This window comes from Meriones unguiculatus, chromosome 10, assembly GCF_030254825.1.
Source record: "Meriones unguiculatus strain TT.TT164.6M chromosome 10, Bangor_MerUng_6.1, whole genome shotgun sequence".
NCBI classification, from domain to species: Eukaryota; Metazoa; Chordata; class Mammalia; order Rodentia; family Muridae; genus Meriones; species Meriones unguiculatus.
This window is the reverse complement of record NC_083358.1, coordinates 23,377,663-23,400,721: the sequence shown is the minus strand read 5'-3', so window position 1 is coordinate 23,400,721 and position 23,059 is coordinate 23,377,663. Positions and strand designations below refer to the sequence as shown.

The 23,059-nt window shown below is 43.4% G+C and overlaps 2 protein-coding genes across 2 annotated transcripts; both read left to right on the top strand.

Moving 5' to 3' along the window:
• The first annotated feature begins 96 nt into the window (after positions 1 to 96).
• On the top strand, positions 97 to 10,703 carry LOC132657002 (CKLF-like MARVEL transmembrane domain-containing protein 2B). Its single transcript, XM_060393254.1, has 6 exons — positions 97 to 252; positions 352 to 510; positions 3,014 to 3,115; positions 3,719 to 4,007; positions 10,129 to 10,156; positions 10,595 to 10,703. The coding sequence occupies exons 1-6, from the start codon at positions 97 to 99 to the stop codon at positions 10,701 to 10,703; spliced, it is 843 nt and encodes a 280-aa protein (XP_060249237.1).
• A 544-nt stretch (positions 10,704 to 11,247) lies between these two features.
• Positions 11,248 to 19,125, top strand: Cmtm2 (CKLF like MARVEL transmembrane domain containing 2). Its single transcript, XM_060393253.1, has 4 exons — positions 11,248 to 11,400; positions 11,500 to 11,658; positions 18,333 to 18,434; positions 19,015 to 19,125. Exons 1-4 carry the CDS (start codon positions 11,248 to 11,250, stop codon positions 19,123 to 19,125), a joined length of 525 nt encoding a protein of 174 aa, XP_060249236.1.
• The last annotated feature ends 3,934 nt before the right edge of the window (positions 19,126 to 23,059 follow it).

Here is a 23,059-nt window from a genome sequence, read left to right as displayed (position 1 = left end):
AACAGGTCTGGAGACACCAGGCTCTCTCTAGAGCTGGGCCTGTTCAGGGACTGCAGGCAAAGCTGGGCGGTAAGAAGCTGAGAACTGCTGCTAACCATGGCAGCACCACCGCCCAAGCCTGGCCAGCCTGGCCAACCTGGCCAGCCCAAGGAAGAAGTGGGCACAGGGTTTAAACGCTACAAGTGGGAATTCAAGGACAGCAATAAAGAGTTCTGGGTGATGGGACATGCCGAGGTCAAGATCATATCTTTGGTAAAGAGGATTGGAATCCCAGGGGTGTGTCTTGGGGGAGGTCCTCACAGGTACCGGAGACCCTTTGAGCAGCTCAGGTGTATGTATCTTTCCATCCAGGTCTGCATAATCGTTGGACTGCACATGTTCGAATCAGTGGCCACGCACCCACTCCTGATCCTGCTTCTTACTATGGAGTTGTCCCTCATCGCTTTCTACATGTTCCTTTACAGCTTTGCCATCAACAGATACCTCCCCTTCATCTTCTGGCCTGTTACTGTAAGTAAAGACACTAGGGAAGGTGGTGCCAGTCACAGCCGAGCACCTGAAAAAAAGACAACCTCATTTCCTCTACTAATGCTCAGCCTTTGAAGCTGGCTTGGAGAAACATAGCCAGACAGAAAATGCTCCCAAAAACCTAACTGTGTTAGGTCAAAGGAAGAGGGACCAAGGCTTTGGCCAACCTCAGAAACAGGGAAGGTGTAACAACCAGCCATTTCTGATAATGCTTTTGCTGGCATACATCTCATTGGGATGTCATTCCAGGATTCAAAAACAGAAAACCAGACTCTGCATAAACCAGTAATTAAAATGAAGCAAATGCCAGTCATTTGCTGAGTAACCTCAACATCTATTTCTAGACCCTTATCTGTACCACAGGGCCTGAAATAGTCTCTAGGGAGACTGACCACATGTAAACTTCTTGCCATTGTCTTAGGACTCAGGACTTGAATTCCCTCCCATCACTTATGGAATCGCTGAGTATGCCTATCTAACTCCCTCCTGGCCAATAAACACCCAACTTCCAATTCCCCTTCTTTATTACCTACCTCCAGAGCCTTATTTCTTTCACTTTACAAACCAGAAAATGACCCCCCAAAAGTCAACTAACTTACCAACTAGATAACAGCAAGAAAAAAAAAAAGATTCCAACTTAATAGAATATGCTTCTGATAGCCATAATCACTCATCTACCCTGCCCTCTTATTAAAAGCTGTTAGTGTTCAGGGATCCATCAGTCCTCACAAAGACCACCAGGAGAGAAGGAAAGAAGAGACCTGAGGTAGGAGGTAGAGGTTCAGGAGTGAAGGTCAGCCTGCGCTACAGAGTGAATGTGAGGTCATCCTTGTCTAAAAAGTGTTGAGGGGCTTAGGATGTCTCTAGAGAAAGTGTTCAGTGCTTAAGAATACTTGTTGCTCTTACAGAGGACCTGAGTTCAGTTTCCAGCATCTGTATCAGGTGGTTTTCAGCCTCCTGTAACTTGACTTTCAGAGGACCCTCTTCTGACCTCCACTCACACTAGGCACATATGATACACATACATGCAAGCAAGCAAAACATTCATAGATATGAAATAAAATAAGATAAAGAGACAGAATGAATGAGCAGATAGGGCACAACTAAAGAGAGAATTAATGAATTGAGAGGTGTGGGGAAATTAGCTAGAACTAGCACTGAAAAAGAAAAAGAAAAAATATGAAAAAAAAAGATGCACAAATAAGAAATCAGAACTCCATACAGAGTTCCCGAGAAAGTGGAGAAAAAACATTTAGAGTGATAATGATCAGATCTTGCTAGATTTAATGAAAATGCTAACAGTAAATACGACGTAATAAAGATCTCCAGAACTTTGTCCCTCCACAGCAGCAACGACTAAACTCGGGGGAAAAAAATGGCAACAAACTTTTCAGAAATCTTATAGCTTACAGCAACCAAGAGAATTGGAGGGGAAGTGTTTTGTTTCTTGAGGAAGGGATTCTCTGTGTAGTCCTGTCTGTCCTGGAACTGGATTTATAGACTAGGCTGGATTTAAAATCAGAGACCCACTGTTTCTGTCTCCTGAGTGCTGAGATAAAAGGTGTGTGCAAACTCTGCCTGGCCAAGAGAATGTTTAATGAAGAAAGAAACTGCTAAATTATAGTGAGAGAGCACTGGGCATTTTAACTAACCAGGAAGCTGAAGATTTCAAGTTCAGGCATGTGGTGGTGGCACACACCTGTAATCCCAGCACTCTGGAGGTAGAGGCCTTCAGATCTCTGAGTTCAAGGCCAGACTGGTCTACCAAATTAGTTCCAGGACAGTCAGAGCTTCACAGAGAAACCCTATCTCAAAAAAACAAAAAACAAACAAACAAACAAAAACAAACAAACAAAAAAAAAGAATTCATGTTCAAATCCATATATGAAGAAATTTTTGAAGAAATGAAACGTCTGTCACCACACGTGGTGACTTAGGCCTCTAATTCTAGCACTTGGAAGGTTGAGGCAAGGTAAAATTAAGAGTTCAAAGTCAGCCTCAGTTACAAAGCAAGTTTGAGGTCAGCCAAGGCTAAAGCGTTACTGGTAGAGCAGTTTAGTCAAGGTGTTTTTAGGTTCTTGACCTCATTTTCAAGCCCACAGACTGCAAAATAAGGAGCAATCTCATGGAAGTTCCAGAAGGTAAGGTACAGAAATTATGAGGAGAGGTACCAAATAGAGTTACTGTGAAGAGGCCTGTTTACATGATTATTGGTGAGAGCCACATCCCTGATTTTGTAGACAAGACGTTATCTTGTGACTCCTGAGGCTGAGCAATCAAGTTTGGACTTTGTGCTCCACTCACAGAGGCCAGCAGGGAGTCACTGGTTGATCTGCTTGGCCAGGAGCATATTTGCCTTTATATTTTTATTTTAAAATACTGTGGAGAGAAAAGCAATTGGAAACAATTTGCATGGAGGGAACTGCTTTTTCTGGGGTGGATGGGGCATGGCTATCAAAGACTAGCAAATCTCTCCCACTTTTAGGACCTCATCAATGACCTGGTCTGCTGTGCCTTCCTCATCGGTGGCATAGTCTTTGCTTTGCATGCTAGAAACACATTGCCAATGGCCTACCTAACTGCTATGGTGAGTTGTTCCTGCTGAACTGTGGATTTCCTTGAATCACTGTCACACAAATCCTAGGAGCTGGGATGTGGCTGAGTCTGTAAGAATGCTTGTCTAGCTTGATCTCTGGTGCTGAAATAAACTGTAGTGCCTCGTGCCTATCTATAATGTTGGCACTCAGGAAATAGAAACAGAGGATCAGAACTTTAAAGCCATCCTTGGCTCAGTAGCAAGTTCAAGGCCAGCCTGGGAGTACATGAGACCCTGACTCAAACAAACAACAAACAAACAAAACTTGGGGTATCAAAGGAAATTTTAAAAGTTGGTAAATGTTTCTAGTGGTGAAGACCAACTTTTTTAAAGGTGCTGTCTAGTAAAGTAGACAAGTTTACCTGTGACCTTCATTCATATATTTTGAGAGAAAAAGAAAAAGAAACAAGATGAGGGCCCATTGCTTTTGAGACCAGGAAGGGTGGGTCTTTGGGTGTGAAACCAGAGAGGGCAGGCCTAGGGTATGGGATCAGGTAATTTGTGCACCTCTGATGGAAGCAATATTGGTAAGGGAATCTGCACCTTTCTTCTAGGTACAAAAATCAAATAATGAATATCCATTTGTTTTTCTAGATACTTATGGGAGTTGCTGCATTTTTTGCTATCGTTGACCTGTGTCTTCAAAGAAAACACCTTAAAGCCAAGAAGCTTCGAAAGCTTGCTCTGCTTGCCCCAGACAAGGATGGTCATATGCCAGACCCAGCCCTGCATGCAATGCTCGAAGCTCAGAGAGAAGAGGAGGAGGCAAGGCAAAAGGAACAGGAGGAGAGAGAGAGGAAACAAAAGGAGGAAGAACTGAAGAAAAAGAAGGCAATGGAGAAGAAGAAGGCAAAGAAGGAGAGGAAGAAGAAGAAGAAGGAAGCGGCCAAGAAGAAGAAGAAGAAGTAACTGAACAGCGACACATGCGGTCAGGAAGGGCAACAAGCTTTGTGGCCAGGCCTCTCTACCCTCTCCCTGTGTCAGCTCTCTGGTATAGTTTTCCACTAATAAACATCTCTTGGCAAAGAAATTTCTCTTTAAGTGGATTTTAAACTATAAGTTGGATAGAATTTGTCTAATGCTTTTCATTCCACAGAAATTCTGAAATTAGGGTGCTGAGGTCAAAGCCATACCTGGACCCAGAACCCAGCATTCTCTCATACTCATGGGATGAAGGGCACAGTCAGTTGGGGGGTAATCTAAAATAATGAATGACATTATCATTTGTGAAACTGATGAGCAGAAAGAAGAAGAAGAAGAAGAAGAAGAAGAAGAAGAAGAAGAAGAAGAAGAAGAAGAAGAAGAAGAAGAAGAAGAAGCACAGCTGAACACTGTGGTTTGTTTACAGTAACTTTCTTGTACCCTTTTAAAGATCCTAGCTGGCTGCTATGACAAGCAGGCACAGCCCCTTACATTCTTACCCTGGACTTTAATACGGACCATAGTTAAAGTTCACTGGTCAGGAAAGCAAAGGGACACCATCACCGTTTCAAGGCTGAGCCAGTCATGCCCAGAGATTTCTCTCCAAGGTAATTCTAGCACCATCAAGGTGACATCACATCATCACAGAAGGCCTGAGCACAAACCCAGCCTAGTCTTCAGCAGGCCATGGCTCAGTCACCTCTCAGTTTAGGCTTCCCAGGCCCATCCGCCAAAGTCCTTCTCTCCCTAGACCAGCTGCTCGCAAACTTCCTAAGACTGTGACCCCTTAATACAGTTTCTCACGTTGTGGTGAACCCCAACCAGAAAATTATTTCATTACTACTTCATAACTAATTTTGCTATTGCCATGAATCATAATATAAAGATCTGCTATGCAGAATATCTGGTAGACCTTCCCTAAGGGTAGTGACCTACAGGTTGAGAACCATTGCCCTAGGTAGTCTAGCCATCCTGAAAGGGAGGTATCCTCCCGAAAAGTGACGACTCCAACAAGCATCTAAGGAAGGAGATCTATGAGGGAGAGCCTGGAGAAGGAGGAACGAGAGCAAATGGGGTTCCATTGGGTACATGACAGACCTTCTCATGGCAGATGTGCATAGCATAGGAGTTAGCTCTAGGTCTTTGTCTCGGGAACTCAAAACATTAAATCCACAGACAAAGCTTAGTTTTGAAAAGGTGTTATTACGGGAAGAAATCTCAGGGACTAGAGGGATGGCTCTGTAATTAAAGCACCCTGCCCTTACAGAGGACGCTTCTGGATAGGATGGCTAACAACCGCCTGGATCTCTGGCTCCACAAGGTCCAACTGCCTCTTCAGGTATCCACATGCAGATACACTGGCACATACATACCCACAGAGAAAAACATAGATACACATAAGCCTTTTTTTTTTTTAATGTAAAACAGAAAGCTTAAAGTTGAGAAATTAAAGATTTGTAGCATAGAGTCTGGAGAGATGTTCAGCTGTTGAGAACACTGGCTGCTTTTCCAGAAGATCTGAGTTCAGTTTCCAGGACCCACATGGTGGCTCATAACCACCTGCAGCTTTAGACCCAGGGTATCTGATGGCTGTTTTAAAAATACTTCTTTTTAAGATTTATGGCAGAAAGCAGAGCTTCAGGAAGAAGACAAAGCTTCAGAGGGAGCCCCAAGATAGAGGAAAACATCAGGCTGTTTATTTAGCAGCTTTTTATAGGACATATGGCAGAAAGTGGCCATAGACAGAAATAGGTCCTATTGAGATTGGACAGTTCTCTGAGCGTATCACAAGAGGGCACTTTGCAAGCCCTGTGGATCAGCCATGCAAGTGACCACAAGCCACATGCACAGTGCTTGCCAGCAACGGTGGTGATTCCACAAGAAGCCTGTATTCTAACCTTTGCTCATCCCCTGGCGGTAGCTAGTGTTGCTAGTTGCCTACTGTGAAGGTCTTCCTGTATTCTGCCCTTGGCTGAGTCTGCTAGATATGAGACTATATTCCATTTGTTCTCATGCAGATATGACCAGATTCTTTTACCATGAGTCCTCCCCTTCAGCCTCTATGGAAAGTTAACTGTTATCATACCTACCAAGATATAGCTACAGTAACTCATAGCTACTTCATCTCTATGGAATGCTCTAGGGTGTTGTTTCTGGAACAGGTGGAAGCCTCTTGCCAGAAGCCATTCCTACTTACAATTTCACCTGTTACAATTAGTGCATTAGATACAGTGTGGAAAAGGGCAAGGCTGCCCTGTATACATTGCCCAAGTCAGGGAATTTTGGAGAGGAATCAACTGGCCTGTCTATACTGACTTTGTTCCCAGAGCCCTTATCTGGTCAGTTTGCCTAACTCATACCCAACTGCAGGGCCTTTTATTTCTCATCCTTAGTGTTCTTACTTCTCCATTTTAACTCTTAACACTTTTGTTTTTTTAAAACATTTATTTAGCGTGTGTGTGTGTGTGTGTGTGTGTGTGTGTGGTGACAACACGTATATGGAGGACAGAGGACAACTTATGGGAATTGGTTCTCTCCCTCTATCATGACAATTCCAGTTATTAAACTGAGGTCATCAGGCTTGGCAACAAGCACCTTCGTGGCTAACCTATCTAGATGGCTCCTCTGACATCTCTTTTATCCCAAATGTCTGCTCCCCCGCCCCCGCCCCTTGGATTTTGTTTGGAAAATCTGAGGAACAGGCTGGACCTTGGGGCCCATGATAGATTTAGCCTTCACCTTGGGTGGCATGAGAATCCCTGAAGCTGACCAAGGGGCAGGTGTGATGGGAGAATGCTGCATACGAAGCCGTGGCACAGGTGTAAGCTAGAAGGAGGTTGCTGGGTCTGTTTCAGGCTGGTAGAGACAGACAGTATCTTAGGGTCTTGTTGGGGGTTGTTCCGATCTTGTCCCTCAATAATTGATTACACCTCTCCTTGTTTTGTGAACCTGCCTAAGACGTACATGATTGGTTGATTGACTGGCCTGTACCTAGGCAGGGCAGAATGGCTAGGCGACAGAGAAAAAAGCAAGAAAGAAACACCACGATGGGTTAGTGTGGAGAAAAAACCATGTGGGCCAAGAGGAAGGACTCTGATAATGGCATGAAAAGACCCAGATGAAGAATGCAAGCAAGTACCATGGGATTATGGATGGAAGGTAGACCAGATGGGGAGGATTACAGTGGATGGCAATGGATGGAGGCTGGGAAATGGATGGTGAGGTTATTGAGTTAGCATAGGTGAAATATTTGCCCAGCCTAAGGTAAATAAGGCAATTATAAAATCTAACAGGTGTCTGTTTCTTATTATTTGTGATAACAGGTTAAAGAATGCCACCATGATAATCTTAGGGTAAATAATATACATTATATATCCCAACACTCATTTTTTATTTAATACAACAGGGTCTCTATTGCTGGGAAGAGACACTATAACAAAGGCAAGTATAATAAGAAAAATACTTAATTCGGGATAGTTTACAAATTCAGAGGCTTAGTACATTATGATAATTCTATGTGGTTTAGATATTAGGGTGACTGTGGGCTCATAGAATGAGTTTGGCATTGTTCCTTCCATTCCTACTTTGTGGAGTAGGTTGATGCATATTGATATTAGTTCTTTTTTTAAAGGTCTGGTAAAATTCTGCGCTGAGACTTTCTGGCCCTGGGCCTTTTTTTGTTGGGAGACAATTAATGACTAGTTCTATCTCCTTTCAGGTTTGGGGACTATTTAACTTGTTTTCCTGATCTTGATTCAACTTTGGTAAATGAAATCTAGCCAGAAAATTATCCATTTCATTTATATTTTCAAATTTTGTGAATATAGCCTTTTGAAGTAAGACATAATGATTCTTTGGATTTCCCCAGTGTCTGTTGTTATGTCCCCCTTTTCATTTCTGATTTTGTTGATTTGGATGCTGTCTATCTGCCTTTTAGTTAGTTTGGCAAGAGGTCTATCTATTTGGTTGATTTTTCTCCAAATCAATGGATTTCAATGAAACCAGCTCTTGGTTTCATTGTTTCTTCTATCGCTTTCTTTGTTTCTAAGTTATTGATTTCAGCCCCGAGTTTCATTATTTCCTGCCATTTGCTCCTCCTAGGTGTGTTTGCTTCTTCTTTTCCCCCTAGGGCTTTCAGGTGTGCTGTTAAATTGATAGTACGAGATTCAACTTTTTTTTTATGAAGGCACACAGCACTATGAACTTTCCTGTTAGCACTGCTGTGTGTGTGTGTGTGTGTGTGTGTGTGTGTGTCCCATAAGTGTGGCTATGTTGTGCCTTTATTTTCACTAAATTTTATCAAGTCTTTAATTTTTTTCTTTACTTCTTCCCTAACCCAATGATCATTGAGTAGAGATTTGTTCAGTTTCCATGAGTTTATAGGCTTATGGTTGTTTCTGTTGTTGATTCCAGCATTAATACTTGGTGGTCTGATAAGATACAAGGGGTTATTTCAGTTTTCTTGTATCTGTTGAGGGTTGGCTTTATGACCAACTATGTGGTCAATTTTGGAGACAGTTCTGTGAGGTGCTGAGAAGAAGGTATGTTCTTTTGTGTTTGGGTGAAAAGTTCTGTAGATATCTGTTAGACCCATTTGATTCATGACATCTGTTAATGTTGTTCTTTCTCTGTTTAGTTTCTATCTCCATCTGTCTATTGGAGAGAGTGGGGTGCTGAAGTATCCTATTATTAATATGTGGGGATCAATATGTAATTTAAGTTTTAGTAATGTTTCTTTTACAGCTGGCTTGGACTTTTGAGACCTCAAAGTCCACCACCAGTGATACACCTCTTCCAACAAGGCCACACCTCTTAATCCTTCCTAAAGAGTTTACAAACTGGGAACCAGACATTCAGCTCTATGACCCTACAGAGGCTCTTCTCATTGAGAACACCACACTATGACTTTGACTTCTCTGGGCTATTAAACACAGCTATAAGAGAGGAGGGGAAGAGGTTGTCAGAAGTGAGCAACTCGGCCTGTTCCAGGGGGAAGGTGTCCTGCATGTGTGGAAACGCCCAGTGTATGCCCTGCACCAGTCTCAGCGTCTCATTCATGTTTGTGGTTGTTTTGTATCTAATCCAGGCCAGCCTCCAACTTGCTCCAGTTGAGGATAACCTTGAACTTCTGATTTTCCTGCTTCTATTCCTCCCTTCCCTGGATTGCAAGCATGCACCACTGTGCTTAGTTTATGCATTGCTGGGGGGTCAAACCCAGGGCCTCTTGCATTCTAGGCCAACACTGTGGCTACAGCACCACTTACCTGGTCCCTGACTTAATCTTCAAACTTTCATGTTTACGGAGAGCCATGTGCTTAGAAAGGGGTTAAATGCTTTCTCCAGGGTCACATGGCTTAGATAAACTGTACCCAAATCCATATCAAATGGAAGAATGTAAGGAATAGCCAATCAAATGCTTGAAGAATAGGAAAAGAAAATGGGACTTGGTTCATGTTTAACAATGTGGACAGAAGGTAACCAAGAAAGAAAAATAGTTTAACACAGGGGGGATGCCTCAGTGGTACTTGCCATCAAGCATGATGGCCTGAGTTACAGCCCTGGGATCCAAACAATGGAAGGACATAGCCAAGTAGTTCATGGTATCTCTAAACTCCACACAGATGTTGTGGCATGCACAGGCCTACACATACACACACACACACACACACACACACACACACAAACATGGGAGAAAGAAAGAAAGAAAGAAAGAAAGAAAGAAAGAAAGAAAGAAAGAAAGAAAGGAAGGAAGGAAGGAAGGAAGGAAGGAAGGAATAAACTTTAAAAAAAAGAGTTTAAGTTGTTAAAGCTCATTTCATGATTGGTGAATATATGTCAGTTCCACTGCATCATGCCAAGCTGGAGTTGGGCCCTGGGAACAGAGCCCCTTCCCCTGAGAAACTCACACAGAGGCTGAAAAGGCCTCTTGTCATCAAGTTATCCAAAGAGAAACAACATCCATGGCTGGAATAGCAGGTGCTGTAATCCTGAGCTTTGTACTGCCTGGGTCCACACACACCCACAGCCTCCATTTCTTCTTGCCTGCACTGGCATCAGCTCACCTCCATGTCTTCCTGTCTTAGCCAACCCTTCATCTCACAGCCTCCGCAGGTGAGTTTTCTGAATCTCAAACCCATCCCCTCCCCTTAAAAAGAGCCTCAGACCAGTCATCACCCCAGCCTCAACTCTGCCAGGCACTCAGAACTGCAGAGATCATTATCTAGTTCAGTGGTTCTCAACCTCCCTAATGCTGCCTCTCCTCATGTTGTGGCAACCCAACCCCCCAACCCTTAAATAATTTTTCTTGCCACTTCATACCTGAAATTTTGCTACTGTTTTGAATTCCAGTGTAAATCTCTGTGTTTTCTATTGGTCTCAGTCGACCCCTGGGAAAACGGCATTCGTCCCACAGGGTAGCAACCCACAGGTTGATAAACTCTGATCTAATGGATAGTCACAAGGTCAGACGACTGTGGCTGGCAAAGCCCACTGTCTCCCTGAGCTAGCTGTAATCTGGCCTTTCCTTCCCACCTGTGTTGTGTCTGACAGGTCCTGTGTCTTCGATGCGTTGATGGTTGTCAAGACGATGAGTAGTAACAGGAAAAAGGCTCCAAGAATAGTTCCCGCCACCGCCCCATCGAGGCTCAATCTACGCTGAAGACACCCAGCCCTCCCCAGCATTTGGCAGAGACTCGTGTCCACGTATAATCACTCCCCCGGGCCTTCACAGAGCTCCCACGCCCGCATATGTGTGACCATAAAGGCTGCCAAGTCCGCAACACTTCTGCTTCCTCGTGTGGCCTTGTGTAAAAACCGCGCCATGCCTTGTGTAAAAACCGCGTCATACTTCCATTCGCTCCAAAAGGAGGTCGGGAGGGGCAGGACCCCAGGGAGAGACAGCCACAAACCTGGGACTCCTTTTCAAGGAGGGCCTCTCTAGGACAAGGGGGGCTCAGCGAAGGCTGCTGCGTAGAATGTGGAAGTGTCCGGTCCCTGCCAAGTGGAGGGGACCCTGCTGTTCCACGAGGTGAATCGCGCGAGCCCGCTTCACCAAGTGCGAGCATTGGAATCCTGTGGTCTCAGCGGTCAGTTGAGCGCTGCCCTTGAACAGGTCTGGAGACACCAGGCTCTCTCTAGAGCTGGGCCTGTTCAGGGACTGCAGGCAAAGCTGGGCGGTAAGAAGCTGAGAACTACTGCTAACCATGGCAGCACCACCGCCCAAGCCTGGCCAGCCTGGCCAACCTGGCCAGCCCAAGGAAGCAAAAAAAGGGTTTAAACGCTACAGGTGGGAATTCAAAGACAGCAATAAAGAGTTCTGGTTGACAGGACACGCCATAGCCAAGATCGTAACTTTGGTAAAGAGGATTGGAATCCCAGGGGTGTGTCTTGGGGGAGGTCCTCACAGGTACCGGAGACCCTTTGAGCAGCTCAGGTGTATGTATTTTTCCATCCAGGCCTGCGCAATCATTGCTCTGGAGCTCTTCGAATCAGTGGGTGGACACCCTCTCCTGATCCTGCTTCTTACTATGGAGGTGTCCATCATCTCTTTTTTCATATTCCTTTACAGCTTTGCCATCAACAGATACATGCCCTTCATCTTCTGGCCTGTTACTGTAAGTAAAGAGGAGGGAAGGTGGTGCTAGTCACAGCCGAGCACCTGAAAAAAAGACAACCTCATTTCCTCTACTAATGCTCAGCCTTTGAAGCTGGCTTGGAGAAACATAGCCAGACAGAAAATGCTCCCAAAAACCTAACTGTGTTAGGTCAAAGGAAGAGGGACCAAGGCTTTGGCCAACCTCAGAAACAGGGAAGGTGTAACAACCAGCCATTTCTGATAATGCTTTTGCTGGCATACATCTCATTGGGATGTCATTCCAGGATTCAAAAACAGAAAACCAGACTCTGCATAAACCAGTAATTAAAATGAGGTCTCCAGTGAATATAAAGAATGCTTCAGAAGCATGGTTCACCTGAAACAGGCATCCAATGGGGTGAGCTGAGTAACCTCAACATCTATTTCTAGACCCTTATCTGTACCACAGGGCCTGAAATAGTCCCTAGGAAGACTGACCACATGTAAACCTCTTGCCATTGTCTTAGGACTCAGGACTTGAATTCCCTCCCATCACTTATGGAATCACTGAGTATGCCCATCTAACTCCCTCCTGGCCAATAAACACCCAACTTCTAATTCCCCTTCTTTATTACCTACCTCCAGAGCCTTATTTCTTTCACTTTACAAACCAGAAAATGACCCCCCAAAAATCAACTAACTTACCCTTCGGGTCACCCAACTAGGTAACAATTAAAAAAAAAAAAAAGATTCCAACTTAATGGAATATGCTTCTGATAGTCATACTCACCTACCCTGCCCTCTTATTAAAAGCTGTTAGTGCCCAGGGACCCCTCAGTCCTGAGGAAGACCACCAGGAGAGAAGGGATGAAAAGAACTAAAATGAAAACTCTTGGAAACAAAATGCATAGAAGACAAAGTAAAAAAATAAAATAAAATACAAAAATGGAGACCACATACCCCGTGAATTACCTGAGAAGGCTTCTTCAGTTCAGTAAAACAAAGTCCACCAAACCATGAGTGTCAATTATCCTATACGTACCTTAAAAATAGTGGTATAAATGTAACCAGTATTGTTTTAACTAAATAGCTAAACTAGACAAAAGGAAAAAGGGAGGAAGTAAAGAAAATGAGGAAGAAAAGGAAAGAGAAATTGGGGAAAGAAGTGAGGAGAGCAGGAGAGGAGAAAAGAAAGAGGAAGAAGAGGAAAGGAATAGAGAAAGGATGCAAAGGATGGAAAACAGGAACAGTGACCATACAAGCTGTAGACTGTTGGGATAGACACATGAGGTGCCATCTCAGGACCTTGAGATATGGATTTTCAAATACTCTTGTCACGAGATGAGGCTTGTCTTTGTTTGAGTTTCTAATGCTGAGAAGAAACAACATGAGGAAAGCAATTTGCTTCAACATCACACTTTATCATCAAGGGAATTCAGGATAAGAACTCAAACAGGGCAGGGACCCGAAGGCAGGGGCTGATGTAGAGGCCATAGAGAAGTGCTGCTTACTCATGACTTGCTCCTCATGGCTTGCCCAGCCTGCTTTTTCTTGAAAGACAGAACCACCAGCCCAGGGAAGGCATCACCAACCATGGGCTGGGCTCTTTCCCATTGACCACTAATTGATAAAATGCCCTACAGCCTGATCTTATGGAGGCATTTTCTCAATTGAGGCTTTGTCCTCTCTGATGACTCTAGCTTGTATCAGGTTGACATAAAACTAGCCAGACAAGCCCATAAGCTAAAGCCAAGCAGAGACCTAGGAAATCAAGCTGGCACCATGAGAATATTGCATCTGTGGAGAAAGATGGAGAAGGAATAAGTGCACATTTTGCCCACACAAGAAACATCGATCTGTATCTGGCCTATGGGAGTGAAGAGTGGATGGTTCTCTTTGAGAATAGGAAAGCTAAAGCCCTTACCTTATATAGATTTGAGTTCCTGTTTGGTTTGTGTTTTGAGACAGGGTTCCTCTGTGTAACAGAGTCCTGGCCGTCGTGGAACTTACTCTGTAGACCAGGCTGGTCTCAAACTCAAGAGATGCACCTGCCTCTGCCTCTGGAGTTTTAATTACATCCTTAGAACTCATAACAGAAAGAAATGCAGAACCACAGCCAAAGCATGAAGACATTTGTGATACACTTGACCTTTGGAAAGTTTTTCAAACTAAGAATCAAAAGTTGGCAAACACAGTAAGTAGGATTTTTGATAGCATATGTCTATAATATTAACACTCAAAAGCCATAACAGGAAGAATGCGTTCAAAGATATCCTGTACTCATAGCAAAAATTCTGCAACAAAAAATTAAAAAAAAAAAAAAACAATTTGGAAGGTCAGAATTCTGAGAATTCTAACTATAACTAGGAGTAATTAGGATCTCTGAGTTGGAGGCCAGCCTCGAAGTGAAAATGTGAATATATGAGTTAGAAAGCAGCTCCGGGCCCAGTCTGATGGCACACATCTGTATCTCAGACACTTAGGAGGCTGAGGTAGGAGGTTCAGGAGTTGAAGGTCAGCCTGTGCTAAAGAGTGAATGTGAGGTCAGCTTTGTCTAAAAAGTGTTGAGGGGCTTAGGATGTCTCTAGAGAAAGTGTTCAGTGCTTAAGAATACTTGTTGCTCTTACAGAGGACCTGAGTTCAGTTTCCAGCATCTGTATCAGGTGGTTTTCAGCCTCCTGTAACTTGACTTTCAGAGGACCCTCTTCTGACCTCCACTCACACTAGGCACATATGATACACATACATGCAAGCAAGCAAAACATTCATAGATATGAAATAAAATAAAGATAAAGAGACAGAATGAATGAGCAGATAGGGCACAACTAAAGAGAGAATTAATGAATTGAGAGGTGTGGGGAAATTAGCTAGAACTAGCACTGAAAAAGAAAAAGAAAAAATATGAAAAAAAAAGATGCACAAATAAGAAATCAGAACTCCATACAGAGTTCCCAAGAAAGTGGAGAAAAAACATTTAGAGTGATAATGATCAGATCTTGCTAGATTTAATGAAAATGCTAACAGTAAATACGACGTAATAAAGATCTCCAGAACTTTGTCCCTCCATAGTAGCAATGGCTAAACTGGGAAAACAAACAAACAAAAAACTGGCAACAAACTTTTTAGAAATCTTATTTATAACTTATAACAACCAAGAGAAATTGTTTTGGTTTGCTTTTGTCTTTCGAGACAGAGTTTCTCTGTGTAGTTCTGTCTGTCCTGTAGACCAGACTGGACTTGAACTCAGAGATTGCCTTTAACTCTCCTCTACCTCTCTGCTTCTCCACCTCTCTGCCTCTCCACCTCTCCACCTCTCTGCCTCTCTCTGCCTCTGCCTCCCGCGTGCTGGGATTAAAAGTGTGTGCAATCATCTCCTGGCCAAAAGAATGTTTAATGAAGAAAGAAGCTTCCAAATCCTAGTGAGAACGCACTGGGCACAGCTGTGTGGTGGTGGTGGTGGCACATGCCTGTAATCCCAGCCGGGGCAGAGGCAGGAGAGTTTCTGGGTCCCAGGACAGTCGGGGCTATGAAACAGGGCTAAGAAATCCTGTCTTAAAAAACCAGGGGAGAAAAAGAGAATTTATGTTCAAATCCATATAACTAGGAAATGACCAAAATATGAAGCAATTGCCACCAGATGTGGTGACATAGGCCTCTAATTCTAAGACTTGGTAGGTTTTGACAAGATAATTAAGAGTTCAAAGATAAAAAAAAGGTTAAAAAAAAAAAAAAAGAGTTCAAAGACAAGCCAGGCACATGCCTGAAATCCCAACGCTCAGGGAGGCAGAGGCAGGTAGATCTCTGTGATTTAGAGGCCAGTCTGGTCTGTAAAACCTAGTCCAGAACAGTCTCAAGAAAAACCAAACAAAAAACAAACAAACAAACAAAAACAAGACAGCCTTAGGTACACAAACAAGTTTGAGGGCAGCCTAGACTACACTGTTACTGATGGTGGAGGTCTGACCAGGATGTTTTTAGGTTCTTGCCTGTTATTCAAGCCCACACACATTGGGAAGTAAGGAGCAATCTCTATTCAAAGAAAGACCGTTGAACAGGTAGGCACACTTTCTAGACTGACAGCAGCTACGTGAATAGAGGTAATCAAGGGCCCCAGTTATCGCTGGGGGTTTCTTCCAGTTATTGTTTGAAACTTCCTTTATGGGGTTCAAGTGAAGGAGGAATTTGGTTACAAAGGGTGTGATTTGAGTGGTTCTCTATTTTGACTAATAGGCTTGGATTATGTAAGCACTTACAAGGCATATCCCTTCCCATAATGCATCTGATTTTTTGTTTACTAGGAAAAAATATAACTTATAGAAAAACTTGTTCAAATAAACAGAAAGATGAGTAACTACAGAAAAAGAGGAAGTATCCACTCATATTTTTTTTCGTTTGGTAACCTATTTGTTGCATTTAAGTCTTGATCTGTTTGAGTGACTTGGGGGTGTACCATGAAACAAGGTTTCTGCCTTATTCATCAGCTAAATAATTTTTCAACACTATAACTCTGATATTCATTCACTGAATTCTTTTTTTTTCCAATAATTTGAAATGTCAATCTTGTCAAATGCTAAAAACAAAATACCACAGGTAAGATTCATTTCTACTCAGGGGGCAGGGGGCAAAAATAATGTTGGTCGGTACCCAACGGACTTACCATGAAGTGGCCTGTTTACATGATTATTGGTGAGAGCCAAATACCTGATTTTGCAGACAAGAGGTTATCTTGTGACTCCTGAGGCTGAGTGGTTGTTTGGACCTCGAATGTCACTCACAAAGGCCAGCCGGGTATCACTGGTTGATCTGCCTGGCCAGGAGCATATTTGCTTTTATATATCTTATTTTAAATTATCGAGAAAGGAAGGCATTTTGAAATGGCCATTCCATTAGTATTGTTTTCTTTTTTTCTCTCTTTTTTTAAGATTGTATAATAAAAAAAAGATTGTATAATATATTATACCTTCTACTGGGAATTACATCTTGAAATCAGATAAAAGTAAACATATGCCTTCCTTGGTTTGAAAATAGAGACCTAAATGTTCAATAAAACATTAGCACATCAGATCAAGCAGTATATCAGAGATCAGTATATCACAGTGCATATATCACAGTAAATTGGCACCTATGTCAGGGATGCAAATATGGTTTTTTTTCTCCAAATTCCATTAATACTCTTTTACTTTATTGTATTTACAGCAAAAATATTGTAAGCTTCAGGAAAACTATTTGTTAATGATCAATAATATTATTTTTAAAAAAACTTAATAAACTAGGCATAAAGGACACATCTACTCTTTTTTTAATTTTAATTTTTATTAATTACACTTTAGTCACTTTGTATCCTCCCAAAAACCTCTCCCTCCTCCCCACCCAGTCTCATCCTCCTTTCCCCTTCTCCACACATGACCCTCACCAAGTCCACTGAGAGGGGAGGTCTTCCTCTCCTTCCTTCTGATCCTAGTCTATCAGGTCTCATCAGGACTGGCTGCATTGTCTTCCTCTATGGCCTGGTAAGGCTGCTCCCCCATCAAGGGGAGGTGATCAAAGATCAGGTGAATCAGTTCATGTCAGAGACAGTCCCTGATCCCATTACTTTGGAACCCACTTGGACACTGAACTGTCATGGGCTACATCTGTGCAGGGGTTCTAAGTTATCTCCATCAATGCTCCTTGGTTGGAGTATCAGTCTTAGATACTGTGCCCAGATTTTTTGGTTTTGTTGCTCTCCTTGTGGAGCTCCTGTTCTCTCCAGGACTTACTATTTCCCATTTATTTCATAAGATTCTCTGCACTCTGCCCAAAGGTTGGCCATCAGTCTCAGCATCTGCTTTGATACACTGCAGGGTAGAGCCTTTCAGAGGCCCTTTGTGGTAGGCTCCTGTCCTGTTCCCTGTTTTCTCCTTCTTCTGATGTCCACCCTCTTTGCCTTTCTGAATGGGGATTGAGCATTTTAGCCAGCATCCTACATCTTGATTAGTTTCTTTAGGTGTACAGATTTTAGTAGGTTTATCCTATATTATATGCCTAATATCCACTTATGAGTGAGTATATACCATGTGTGTCTTTCTGCTTCTGGGATACCTCACTCAGGATCATCTTTTCCAGTTCCCACCATTTATCCGCAATAAATACATAGAAGTTTGATTGGTTTTATTCTATGTTGGGAGAAGAAAGTTTGTATGTGGTAAGAAAAGACCAAATCTCCAGGGAACAAAAAGGAAAAAAAAATTGATGAAAAAAGATGCAATCAGGGAAGGTGGTCCAGGGGGGTAAAGGCAAAGTGAAGAGGAAGCTGCAAGGCTCACAGGGTTATTAAGACAGGTTGGAAGAGCCTCCTGCTAGCAATACTGTTTATGGAAGTTCCAGGGGGCAGGGTGCAAAAATAATGTTGGTCGGTACCCAACGGACTTACCATGAAGTGGCCTGTTTACATGATTATTGGTGAGAGCCAAATACCTGATTTTGCAGACAAGAGGTTATCTTGTGACTCCTGAGGCTGAGTGGTTGTTTAGACCTCGAATGTCACTCACAAAGGCCAGCCGGGTATCACTGGTTGATCTGCCTGGCCAGGAGCATATTTGTTTTTATATATCTTATTTTAAATTATCGAGAAAGGAAGGCATTTTGAAATGGTTTACACGGTGGAAACTGTGCTGCTCCTTGGGTGTGAGGAGGCACAGCTACCTAAGACTAGCTCATCTCTCCCACTTTCAGGAAATCTTCAACAATCTGTTCAGCGGCGTATTCCTCGTAGGTGGCATGATCTTTGCTATCAAGGCTAGACGCACAGTGCCAATGTCCTATGTAACCGCTGTGGTGAGTTGTGTCTGCTGAGCTGTAGCTTTTCTCAAATCACTGTCACACAAATCCTAGGGTCAGGAGCTGGGTCTGTAGAGGGCTTGCCTAGCTTGATCTATGGTGCTGAAAAAAAAAAAAAAAACTACTGTAGTGCCTCATGCCTTTCTATAACATTGACACTCAGGAGGTACAAGCAGAGGATAAGAACTCTAAAGTCATGTTTAACTCAATAGCGAATTCAAGGCCAGCCTGGGAGTATATGACAAAACCTGGGGTGTCAAAGCAAATTTAAGAAGCTGATAAAAGTGAAGGCGTGCACGCTTTTTAAATGGTAGTTTCTAGGCAGGTGGCCAAGTTTACCTGTGACCTTCATGTACGTTGAGAAAAAAGGAAAAAGAAACAAGATGAAGGGTCACTGGGAGTGAAACCAGGGAGGGTGGACCGAGGGTCCAGGATTGGGAAGTCTGAGGGGTACACTGTGCAGCCCCTCTAAGGAGAGACCAGGAAGGAAAGCATTTGGAAATGGTTTACACGGAAGAATCGGTACCTTTCTTCTAGGTACAAAATCAAAATAATGAATATTTATTTGTTTTCCTAGATCCTTATGGGAGTCGGTGCAATTTTTTCTTTTATCGATGTATTTCTTCAAAAGCCACACTTCAAAAATGTAAGATTACGAAAGAGCAGATTGCCTCTGCTGTACTACTAGACTGCCGAAGTAAAGGCAGTAGAGAAAGAGCAAGGAAAAGGAGGACAAGAAGTGACTGGACAGCAACAGGTGTGGTCAGGAAGGGCAGCGAGCTTTGTGGCCAGGCCTTCCTACATCTCCCTGTGTCAGCTTTCTAACATAGGTTTTCCACCAATAAAAACCTCTTGGCAAAGAAATTTCTCTTTAAGTGGATTTTGAACTAAAAGTTGGACAGTATCTGTCCAGCACTCTTCACTCCACAGAAATGTCTGGAGCTTAGGATGTTGAGGTCAAAGCCATACCTGGAACTGGAACCCAGCATCCCCACACTCATGGGCTAGAGGGCACTGACAGTTTGGGGGTAACCTGAAATAATGAATGACATTACCAGTTGTGAAACTAATGAGCCAAAAGAAGCAGAAAAGAATGAAGGCTGCTTGTTCATCCTTCTGCATTTGCCCTTTGCTGTGGCTGGACTACTGGACAGTCTGAGAACTGAGATTGGTATTTTCCCAAAGAACCCAACAACCCTAACCAGCCAGAACTAAGTTTAAAGGAGTCTGTGTCCCCTGTCCCTTCTAACCTTCTTTCTCTCCTACCTAGGGTTGGGGGGTTGAAGGCTGTGGTTTTTTTACAGTAATTTTCTTGTACCCTTTTAAAGCACCTAGCTGGCTGCTATGACAAGCAGGCACAGCCCCTTATATTCTTACCTTGGAGTTTAATACGGACCATAGTTAAAGTTCACTGGCCAGGAAAGCAAAGGGACACCATCACTGTTTCAAGGCTGAGCCAGGCTGGTGTGGGGGCAAACAAGGTAGGCACAAGAGGAGCCTAAGAGAAGTTCCCCAGAGCTGGCCCACTAACTTGACCATTTCCCAGCAATGAGGATATAATATTTTCTTAGCCCATTGCTGTCACAAAGCACCTGACATAAGCAATTAAGGGAGAAAAGGGTTATAGTCCTTAGAGTTTGAGCTGAAACAATACATTGTGGCAAGAGAAGCTTGAGTAGGCATATATATATATATATATATATATATATTAATTTGGGGTTCCTTAATGCCTCTACCTCCTTTCCAACCCCCAACCCTAGAAAGAAGGCTAGAAGAGACAGGGGACATAGACCCCTTTAGATTTAGTCCTGGCTGGTTAGGGTCATTGGGTTCTTTGGGAAAATACCAATCTCAGTCCTCAGACTATCTAGTAGTTCAGCCACAGCAAACAGCAATGCAGAAGGACAAACAAGCAGCCTTCTTTCTCCTCTGTCTTTCTCCTCGACACTCCTCCCCAAGCCTTCTCTCTCTGGACTCTCATAGTATTTATACCCTCTCTAAATCCTCAAAATTAAACTATCTCCATCTGGCAAAGATCACACCCTTCTCTGAGCCACAAGAGACAATTATTAGCTGTAGATCAACTAAGGCAGTCCCATATCCCACCCCTGGGGTTAAAACAAAAACATGTTTACATAACATAATGGAATTTTCAAAGAAACCAAAACTTCCACTGCAAACCATGTCTTCCCAGGAGCCAGAAGCTTCTGCACCCACAGTCAGAAAGTAAAGAGTCGGGCTGGAGAGATGGCTCAAAGGTTAAGAGCACTAGCTGCTCTTCCAGAGGTCCTGAGTTCAATTCCCAGCAACCATGTGGTGGCTCACAACCATCTATAATGAGATCTGGAGCTCTCTTCTGGCCTGCAGCTATATATGCAGACAGAACACTGTGTATATAATAAATAAATCTAAAAAAAAAAAAAAAAAGAAGAAAACAGAGAGTGCTGGATGCTGATAATCAGCTGCTTTTGTCCTTATTTCATTTTGGTTTTAGTCCCACAGGGTCATTCTTTCTACTTCAGTTAGTTTAGAAAGCCCCTCACAGTCATGCCCAGATATTTCTCTCCAAGGTAATTTTGGCACCATCAAGGTGACATCACATCATCACAGAAGGCTGAGCACAAACCCAGCCTAGTCTTCAGCAGGCCATGGCTCAGTCACCTCTCACTTTAGGCTTCCCAGGCCCATCCGCCAAAGTCCTCTCCCTAAACCAGCTGTTCGCAAACTTCCTACAGTTTCCAGCCTTTAATAGAGTTTCTCACGTTGTGGTGAACCCCAACCATAAAATTACTTCATTACTACTACTACATAATGGTAATTTTGCTACTGCCATGAATCGTAATATAAAGATCTGCTATGCAGGATATTTTATACATGACCCGTGAGGAGATCAGGACTGTTAGTGTTCCTCCTCCTCCTCCATTTGAACTATTAATACTCTTTTGTATTTTTTAAAACATTTATTTATCAGGTGTGTGTGTGTGTGTGTGTGTGTGTGTGTGTGTGGTGTCAAAGGATATATATGGAGATCAGAGAACAACCTTTGGGAGTTAGTTCTCTCCCTCTACCATGACAATTCCAGGTATTAAACTCAGGTCATCAGGCTTGGCAACAAACACCATTACTTTTTATTTACATTTCTTATATCTCTTTCTCCCTTCTCCACCCCAATCCCTTTCAACACCCCAACACCAGGTAGGAGAGAAAGGGTTAGTGGGGAGAAGGGCCATAGTTTTTCTTAGCTACTTCCTGCTGGTTAGGGTTGTCAGGTTCCTTAGGGCATGTCCAATCTTTGTTTCAGGATATTTCCAACTCCTCAGCACCAACAGCAACCAGGAGCCCCAGAACGCATTCTTCTTTGTTGGAGCCCCCAAACACTCTCAGCTCTGGCATTTATTCCATCTCCAGAGTCCTCAGATTTAAAGTGTCTGCAGCTGGTAAAGAGCCCCTCTCAGAGGCCACACAAGGTTTCTGCTGTGGACGATCTGAATTGATCCTCCACCTGGGATCAAAACAAAAACCTGTTTACATCCACAACAAGCACCTTCACTGCTCAGCCATCTAGATGGCTCCCTAACACTTCTTTTAGCCCTAATGTCTGCTTTTTTTTTTTCTCTTTGTTTTTGTTTTTACCATAACAAACCCAGTCAGAAAAATCTGGAAGACAGGTTGGGCCTTGGGATCCATGATACGTTTAGCCTTCATCTTGGGCGGCATGAGAATTCCTAAAGCTGACCAAAGGTGGGGGAGGGAGAGTATCTAATGGCAGAATGCTACACATTAGGCTGTGGCACAGGGTGTCAGCTAGGAGGCTGCCATCTCTGTCTCAAGCTGGTAGAGATGGGCAGTGTCTTAGTTAGGGTCTCTATTGCTGGGAAGAGACACCATAACCAAGACAACTCTTATAATGGAAAACAATTCACATTGGCTTACATGTTGGGTCTGGGGGCTGTGCAAATAATGAGGACAGGACTGCCAAAGTCAAGTAAACCAGGCAGTAACTTTATTCACCAACACGAGTGCTTCTAACAGGCTAGGGAGTCAGCCACACACAGAAGCTGAATCTGCAGCCATGATGTTCCGGAAGGAGCCATCTTCTTTTTAAGCAAAATCTATGAATAGAGGTTAGGATGTGGTTAGGGGAAAAACCAGTTATTCTTTATATTTATGGGCCTGTCCTTGAATATTGGGACTGTTCAGGATGTGGGTACAAGAGATAGCACAGAGGGGGCACATGGGAAGGGAAGTGGGTCAGCTCAAGGCTATTTCAACAATCTAGCAGCTTTTGTCTCTGTGAGCTAATGCAAGTTTTCCCTGCAACTAGGGAGAATTTAGGGTAGGAGGATTCCAGCGGAATGGGGGGGGGAGGCAGAACTGGGACAGCATGGAAATGCTCTAGGCCCTTCATTACAGTTTCGGATCATGCTGGGAAGCATGGCAGCGTGCAGGCAGACACGGTGCTGGAGGAGCCAGAGTCCTACATCTTGATCCCAAGGCAGCAGAAGGAGCCCTCAAAGCCTCCTGCCCCAACAAGACCACACCCACCCTAACAAGGACACGCCTACTCCAACGAGGACACACCTCCTAGCAGTGCCACTCTGGCCAAGCATTGAGTCTATGGG

Bases quoted from the DNA above. Each gene is read 5' to 3' on its own strand.
- LOC132657002 (XM_060393254.1), top strand. From the start codon at position 97: ATGGCAGCACCACCGCCCAAGCCTGGCCAGCCTGGCCAACCTGGCCAG. The intron at 253-351 runs GTAAAGAGGATT...CTTTCCATCCAG, and splicing joins AGGTCAAGATCATATCTTTG to GTCTGCATAATCGTTGGACT. The intron at 10,157-10,594 runs GTGAGTTTTCTG...TGTGTCTGACAG, and splicing joins TCATCTCACAGCCTCCGCAG to GTCCTGTGTCTTCGATGCGT.
- Cmtm2 (XM_060393253.1), top strand. From the start codon at position 11,248: ATGGCAGCACCACCGCCCAAGCCTGGCCAGCCTGGCCAACCTGGCCAG. The intron at 11,401-11,499 runs GTAAAGAGGATT...TTTTCCATCCAG, and splicing joins TAGCCAAGATCGTAACTTTG to GCCTGCGCAATCATTGCTCT. The intron at 18,435-19,014 runs GTGAGTTGTGTC...TTGTTTTCCTAG, and splicing joins TGTCCTATGTAACCGCTGTG to ATCCTTATGGGAGTCGGTGC.